Raw genomic sequence first — 7,707 nt, 5'->3', positions numbered from 1 at the left:
GCAAGGCACAGATTTGCATTTCTGGGGGCATGTGTGGGTGCAGGGATTGGGGAAAAAAGGTGCTGTTCACTGCACTGGGGATGCCCAGAGGACAGACGTTTGGGGGCAAGTTGGCACCACTGTGTTCAGGATGGGACCCTGACTTCTTGGTGTGTGGAGGACCCCTGCCCACGCAGCTGGGCAACCTGGCTATTGGAAAAAGAGCGGGACCGGCAGATAGTTGCACCAAAGGCAGTGCTAGGCATTCATTTTATTGTTCTTTATATACATATATATATAAAAGGCAAAAGAATACATTCTTGAGTGGAGGATTAAAGGAGTGAAGATTAGTGCCTCCCAACCCCCACCCCTCAAACTGTAACATCTGCTATATATATTTTTTTAAAAAAACACAAAAAACAAAAGCAAACATGAAACTTATGACCTGGACTTCATCCTCATACCTACATTGGGACAGAAACGCCACTGCTACCAAGGTACAGTCAGAACTCTGAGCTGAGCTGTGGCCCCTCTTCCCGGCCTGTCTTCCCCTAAGTTTATAGAAGCCCCCACTTAGAAAGGACACAACACACACACGCACACAACATGCACACACACAGAGAAACACACATATCCGGAGCCCCCTCCAAACGGAGCGCTCCGGCTCCTCCCTCCCTCACAGATACACCTGTCACCCCTGCCCTCCTCTGGGCTCCCCCCACAGTGCAAAGCTTTTCCATGTGGTCCCTTACCCTGAATACCTGGGAAACCACACACACATGTGCACAGGTGCGCAAATGCACACGCACACGCACACACACACACTCACACCTGCTGCTAATTCTCTCCGCTGGGAGAGAAAAAGGACGTACTGGCCCTACCCCCTGTCCCACCGAAGCTAAGGTCCTATTTGGACAGGGTGCGGGGGAACTGCTAAAGGGACTGTCCAGTGGGGTGAGGGGACAGAGGCAGCCTTGCAGTCCGGAAGGGCTCCCGACAGCGGCTCCCAGGGAGTGGCCCCTGTACAGTCAGTGGATGCTCCAGGGAGGAGGCGGGGCGCGGCAAACTCAGATCTGCTCCTTGTGCTTCACGTGGGCCAGCTTCACGTTCTCCGACTCGGTGGAGGGGGGTGGCTGCTCCAGGTGGCAGCCGATCATGAGCTGGTACACGAAGACACCCGCGATGGAGCCCAGCAGGGGAGAGACGATGGGCACCCACCACCAGTGCCGGCCAGTCCTGGGGGACAGACACAGGTGGTTAGGGGTGGCAGTAGGTAGGGTGGGGCAGGGTGGGGCGGGGCAGAGGAGAGGGGCTGTACTCACGTGAAGACCTCAGAGCCCCAGCCCGCGATGGCAGTGAACAGACGGGGGCCGAAGTCCCGGGCAGGGTTGACAGCGTAGCCAGAGTTGAAGCCCATGGAGGTGCCAATGACCAGGACCACCAGGCCCACGGTGAAGGCCTCCAGGCCGCGGGGGACGGGGTTGTTGTAAGGGTCCACAATGGCCAACACGCACACGATGAGGGAAGCTGTGCCTATGAACTGGGGGGCAGGGCGAGCAGGGTTGGGGCAGTCTCCTCCAGCCTTCCCGCCCTCCAGCGACACCAGAATGTCTGCATGGAGCTGCTGCCATGTTCAGATGTGGTGTCCCCCTCCCCTCATCCCCCTGCTGAGCAGGGCGGCTCCCGGGCTCCCTTTCCCTGTGCCCCACTCTCCCAGCCCAGCCCAGCCCATACCTGGTCGAAGAAGCCATTGACCATGTCCAGGTGTCCAGAGGGGTAGGTGGCAAAGATGCCCGCTGTGCCGTTGGGGCCCGAGACTATAAACTCATTGTTGGCAAAGCTCAAGATTGCATCTGGTGACAGATTAGACCACAGTGGATGAGGGCAGAGGCCTGAGCCCAGCCTCCTTTCACTGGCTGGGTCCTCTGCACCCTCCCAGGGGTCCACAGGTGAATCTAATCACTGCCATGTCCTCTAGAGGTAGGGGTGGCATGGGGTGGAGGGCTCAGAACTGTTGCTGCCCAACTTGTTTCTTTCGCCTTGTGCCCCCTGCCCTGGGCCTGTGCGTGAATGAGTGAGTCACGGGCCCGGCGCCTGGACAGGCCCCAGCTGTCTATCATGGAAAAAAGGCCTGGTGCTGGCAGGAAGGGGGGCAGGGTGGGAAATGCTTACCATAATACAGCCCGAAAACGATCCCAGCACCCAAGAAGGCTCCGAGCGTCTGTGCCAAGGTGTAGATGGGCAGCTTGATCCAGGGCTCACGTGCCAGGAAGCACATGGCAAAGGTCACGGCAGGGTTCAGGTGGGCCCCTGGGCAGAGGAGAGATGGGGGCTGTTAGCCTCAGCCTGCCCCTGCCACAGAGGACAGGCCAGGTCCACTCCCACACAGGGGCAAGCAGGAGCCAGAGAAGGGTTTCCTGTACACAGAATGGCGGTAGGACTATACAACAGGCCAAGTCTGCTAATCTCTGATTCCAAGGTAAGAGTAGGTTCTAAGTGTCAAATTCCTTCTCCATCCTCCTCTTCCAAGGGCTCCAAGCTGAGGCCATGGCTAGGACCTGCAATCAATGGTGATGCCCCCACCCCCAACCCCAGGGCTGAGGGTGGGGTGAAGACCTTACCAGAGACCTGGCCAGCAACCAGGATGCCCAGGGTGACCGCAAAGCCAAAGGCCAGGTTGATGGTGAGGAAACCCCCGTGGGTGCCCCGGCTGAGCACGACCTGGGCAACGGAGCCACAGCCGAACATCTGTGTCCAGAAACAAACAAAGCAAGCAGGGAGTGTGAGACCCAGCAACTCTCTCTCCAGAGGGAAGGCACTGACCCGAGGACTGGGGGCCACTCCTGGACTCCCACCTGGCTCCTGCAGCCCGCAGAGGAGGGAGACGCGCCCCCCCACCTCCCCGCAACCTGCACTGTCTCCCTACCCTCACACAAAAGGCCCTGGCATGGGCCTGGAAGCAGGCTCTGTGACCAGGGGCCCAGAAGGTGGCTGAACCATCTTCCCTGGTTTTTCCTGCAGCCCAGCAGAAAGGGAGGCAGGGGAACAGCTTCCATCATAGCGCAGTTTCTCCCCCAGCTGCCCCAAAGAAGGGCTCAAATGATAGGGGCAGGGAAGGCCCAGTAAGCCCCAGGAGGCCAGGTGAGGCTGGCCCTAGGGCCCCGGGCCTTCCCCGCATCCCCCTCTCAGCACCTACCCCTGCCCAACCTGCCCACATCCCAGCACCTCCACCTTCCATCCACCTGCCTTCTCTGCTCTTAGGGCTCTGGGTTCCTTACTCAGGGATCCCGGATGCTCCTAGCACTCTGCCAGTCAAGCAGCAGAAGTGGAAAGTTGGCTCTTGCATGCCAGGGATGGCAGTGTGCGGAGTTAAAGGAAACTAAGGCCCCTAGCATTCTGCAAGTCCAGAACATTCTGGCTGGCTGGCCCCCTGGCCAGAAGGTGCAGCTACTTCTGTACCAGCATCAAAGCACTGCTGTCCTGAGCCCCAAGTGTCCACCAAGCCTCTCCAGCCCTCGTCCCGCCTCCTCTCCCATCTCCCCATAACTCAGGCAGTTAGGCCACGGCAGCAGGCCCTTCCAGGACCTCTGCCCAGGGCCCTGAACCCTCCAGTAGGTCAGTGCCTGTTGTACTGGGCTATCAAGCATTTTGATTATCATCCCTCAGAAAGACCAAGAGATAGTGGTGATGCCAACGGTGGGGATGCAGGGCAAAGGTGGGCACATAGGTGAGAGTAAAGATCAGAGACTGGGAGTACGTGGAAGCAGGGGGTGGTGGGAGCCGGGCATGAGGGTCTGGGGCACCCTGCCCACTTGGCAGGCCCTGGCTCAGCTCCTTGCCTGCCTGAGGCCCAGACCTGGCTCTGTCGCCAGATACCTCGGAGGGAGGAGCTGTTAGAGCCAGTTCTACCACCTTGGGGCTAATCTTCCTCTTCCTCCCTTTCTCCCCTACCAACACTAGCCCCCCCCCCCCCCCCGCCCCGTGATGTTGGCCAGCCCTCTTCCCCCTAGAGCCACACAAAGGATCTCAGAGAAAGGGGCTTCTCTCACCCTAAAGCCAACCCTGATTGTGCCACTGGAAGCTCCAGGTGTCTCCCACACAGAGGTATGTAGGTGGGCCCTCACCTACCACTCAGGGGTCCACGGCCTGCCCCCACCCTCTGTTTGGGCAGCCCTCAAGGCTGACACCTGATGCCTGGCATTTAGGGAGCCTGGCCGCCTTTCCCACAAACATGTAACACCCTCCTTTTTGTGGTCCGCGATAAGCCCAGTGATCCTGGGCTCAGCGTGAAGGCTGACTGCTCCTTTGCCAGGCAGGTGGTGGTGACAGGGCTGGGGAGGCCCCTCTGTGAACACGGAGAACGCCCTCTCTTGTCCTGGCAGCTGAGACAGGTGGCTGCACTCACGCATCAGATAGGGAGCACAGGAGCGCCGCCCCCCAACTCCCTTGTTGGCACAGGGGACAGAGAGGGTGGGGTGGACTGCCAGGGCCACTAGTCTTAGGAGAGGCTGGTCCCCTCCTTGGAAGCCAGAGAGAAATCTTGGCCCTTCACTTCCCATGGAGTCTGCCCCTCCCCCCACCACCCCACACTGGGCGCAGGCTTCCCCAGCCCTAAAATGCTCCCCAGTCCACAAGGACTGTCTGCTCTGTATTACCTAGGGCTGGGCAGGGGCAGGAACAGAATAACCCAGCCCCTGCCATGGGCAACGGAACCCAAAATAACCCAGAAGAAAACAGGTGAGCCCGCAGTATGCAGCTGAAAAGCAAAAGTGTAACTGGGACAGGAAATTGAGACCAAGAGCAGGGTGTTCCCCGCAGTTACCCAGGAACAGCTGCAGGCAAAACTGGTGTAACTGGGCCTGAGCGGTCCCCCAGGCAGTGGAAGGAGGTAGCCCATAGAGCCGGGGAGCGAGGGCTGGGGAGGGACCCAGCCTGGAAGCCCACAGGTCTGGGAGTCACCGGGCACGGTGGTGGGAGCAGTGTTCCGGGCGCTGTTTCCTCCCACGGCCTCCTGCCCTCAGATCTTCCCTTCTTCATTCCCTACTTGCTGTTTGCAGCCTGTGTGGCCTGAGCCCCCTGCCCCCACCAGTAGCCAACTGCCCTTGCTTCCCTGCAACTTTTGGACTTTCTCGGGCTTAATTATTCATTAGGGGCCAGACACCTGAGTCCCAGATAACCTAATGGAGCCCATTTGCTTCTGTCTCCACTGCCTTCCAGGGATGGGGCTCCGGAAAGCTGGGGGACTGGTGGCCCCAGACTGTGAGCCGAGTCACTGGTGCGAGGGTACAGGATCAGACCTGTCACAGAGAATACCAGCTGTCATCCTGGCAAGGCAGCGCTGTCAGAGCTGGGGTTAGAGCTACCAGGAAGGGGAAGCAGGCTTGGGGGTCAGCCTTGGGGTTAAGCCTGGAGGTCAGAGCTAACTAGACAGGGGGTCAGGGTTGTCTTGACAATCACAGCCCCTCTGGTGAACAGAGAGTGCGGGGCAGGAGATTGAAGGGCTCTCCGGCTCCCTCCACTCACCACGAGGATGAGGGTCCCCAGGCACTCGGCCAGCGCCTGGCGTAGCAGCCGGTAGCGGATGTGGAGCATCTCCCCGCAGCGGGACACCAGCTCCTTCTGTCGACCCATGGCGGGGCTGGCGGCGGCGGCGGCGGCGGCGGCGGCGCGGAGCGGGCGGCGGCAGCGGAGGGCGCAGGGAGCGGTGGCCTCGAGCACCCAGCGGTGGCGCCCTTTTTAACAGTGCGGAGCCTGGCCCCGCCCGCCGGCGGTCCCGCCCTCTCAGCCCTGCCGCGGGCCGAGGAGTGGGCGGCCACCCCACATCAAGCCCGGGGGAGCTGGCGGGGAGGGTGGGGGGCGTGGGGCTCGAGCGGCTTTGAGCGTGGGGTGGCCTTCGCAGGGCACTCAGGAGAGAGGGGCCACGGGGCTGAGAGAGGGTCTGGGGGACCTGAGCGCCAGTGGAGGGGGTTAGGCCGGGTGGGGTCATGGTTGGGGAGATTGGCGCTTCCAGGAAAAGAGGCCTCAGAAAACACTCACGTGGAGCCCCGTGGTGTCCTCCGCCCCCAATCCCCGGGCAGGGAAGACCTGTCAGAAAGGAAAGGAACTGGCCTCAGCTCTGCTGGACCAAGAGGCTGGCAGCCGTGCACCCCAGGTGGACACAGGGAGCTCACTTGCTGGCTTCCAGCCAGAGTTCAAGGGTCTTTTCATGTCCTGGCCAGCTCTGCCCACGGCTGTGTCCACACATGGTGTGTGTCCTGTGTGCCTGATCACACTTGCTGGGCATTCCTTATGGCTGTGGGCTGTTGACCATGGCTGGGGTGGCGAACCCGGACACATGGACCTTCCACATGGCCCCAGAGGCTGAGCGGCAGTTGTCCTGGCAAGCTGTTGCCCGCTTCTAGTCAGCAGGGAGAGTTCCAGCTGGTTTGAGCCCTCTGCTCTCCCGCTCTGGGTGGTCCCCTCCCTAGGAAGAGTCTGTCCCTTTAAAAGATTAAGCTGGCCAAACTGTGAGAGTGTCAGCCCCATCTCCAGGAGGTCAGGGGGCAAGCTTTGTTCATTGTGCTCCCAGAGGGACAGACCCCAGTCTCTATGGCAGGCAGCATTGCCAGGAGGCATTTTAAAAATCCCACATTTTCTGGAGAGAATTAATCCTGATAGGCTAAGGACCTTGGGGACCTGGCCCTGGAGGAATGGCTATTAGAAATGAGAGCTCCAGGGGCCACTGTGGCATTGTGAGTAAAACCACCTCCTGCGGTGCTGGCATCCTGTCTGGGCACTGGTTCCAGTTCGGCTACTCCACTTCCGATCCAGCTCTCTGCTGTGGCCTGGGAGAGCAGTGGAAGATGGCCCAAATGCTTGGGCCCCTGCACCCATGTGGGAGACTTTGAAGAAGCTCCTGGCTCCTGGCTCCTGGCTTTGGATCGTCCCAGCTCTGGCCATTGTGGCCATTTGAGGAGTGAACCAGTGGATGGAAAACCTTTCTCTCTGTCTTTCCCTCTCTGTGTCTGTAACTCTGCCTCTCAAATAAGTAAATAATCTTTAGAGAGAGAGAGAGAAAGAAAAAAAGAAATGAGAGCTCCCGGGCCCCAGAGGTGGCTCAAGCTCAGAGATGGGGGTTAGCAATGGGCACGGGGTAATTCAGGCACGTGCAGGCGCATGCGTGTATACACATGCTTGTGCACACACACATTCTCCAGCTTGCCGTCATACACTCACCTGCAGACACGGAACTCTGCTCACAGGCTCAGGGGATCCCACTCACGTGGGAGCCTGACCACAGGTGCACACATACAGAATTCACACACCAGGGCTCTCACAGCCCCTGCGTGGCCCGCAGAGGCACCGCTCCCCCTCCTGCCAGGCTCCCAGGGGCTGAGAGGCCCCGTGGTGAATCAGGAAGCCATCACCGAGTGCCTGCCCCCTGGCCCCATTGCCAACCTGTGACTAAGACAGAGCCCCAGACTCCTGGTGCCAGAGCCCAGACCACAGGCTGTGGGAGTGGGGGAACACCCCTGCCATGCTGCCCTCTCTCCCCACCCTCTGGTGTGCTGAGCTCCTCCTAGCATCCACCAGGGCTGCAAGGGGCAGCACAGGGCCGGAAGTGGTAAGGGGCTCCCCACCACTGAAAGAAAGCCGGAGCCCCAGCCCACAGCACTGTATCCTTCCTCTGCCCCACCCCGGGCCTGCTGGCAGCGAGTCTGAGTGAGAGCAAGGGAGAAAAACATGGGC

The 7,707-nt window shown here is 60.1% G+C and overlaps 1 protein-coding gene across 1 annotated transcript; it reads right to left on the bottom strand.

The window, feature by feature from the left end:
• Window positions 1–229: 229 nt before the first annotated feature.
• Window positions 230–5,648, bottom strand: AQP3 (aquaporin 3 (Gill blood group)). The gene is made up of 6 exons (XM_062208074.1): window positions 5,503–5,648; window positions 2,601–2,727; window positions 2,152–2,289; window positions 1,714–1,832; window positions 1,302–1,519; window positions 230–1,215 (listed from the first exon to the last, which is right to left on the bottom strand). Exons 1-6 carry the CDS (start codon window positions 5,608–5,610, stop codon window positions 1,047–1,049), a joined length of 879 nt encoding a protein of 292 aa, XP_062064058.1. The 5' UTR covers window positions 5,611–5,648; the 3' UTR covers window positions 230–1,046.
• Between the last annotated feature and the right edge of the window lie 2,059 nt (window positions 5,649–7,707).

The sequence above is a fragment of the Lepus europaeus genome, chromosome 12 (assembly GCF_033115175.1).
Source record: "Lepus europaeus isolate LE1 chromosome 12, mLepTim1.pri, whole genome shotgun sequence".
NCBI classification, from domain to species: domain Eukaryota; kingdom Metazoa; phylum Chordata; class Mammalia; order Lagomorpha; family Leporidae; genus Lepus; species Lepus europaeus.
This window is presented reverse-complemented; position numbering and strand designations above follow the sequence as displayed.

Excerpts from the sequence above, each read along its gene's own strand:
- AQP3 (XM_062208074.1), bottom strand. The coding sequence starts at position 5,610 with ATGGGTCGACAGAAGGAGCTGGTGTCCCGCTGCGGGGAGATGCTCCAC. Across the intron at positions 2,290-2,600 it reads GGTTGCTGGCCAGGTCTCTG|GGGCCCACCTGAACCCTGCC; the intron begins GTAAGGTCTTCA and ends TCCTCTGCCCAG. Across the intron at positions 1,216-1,301 it reads TGGGGCTCTGAGGTCTTCAC|GACTGGCCGGCACTGGTGGT; the intron begins GTGAGTACAGCC and ends TCTGTCCCCCAG.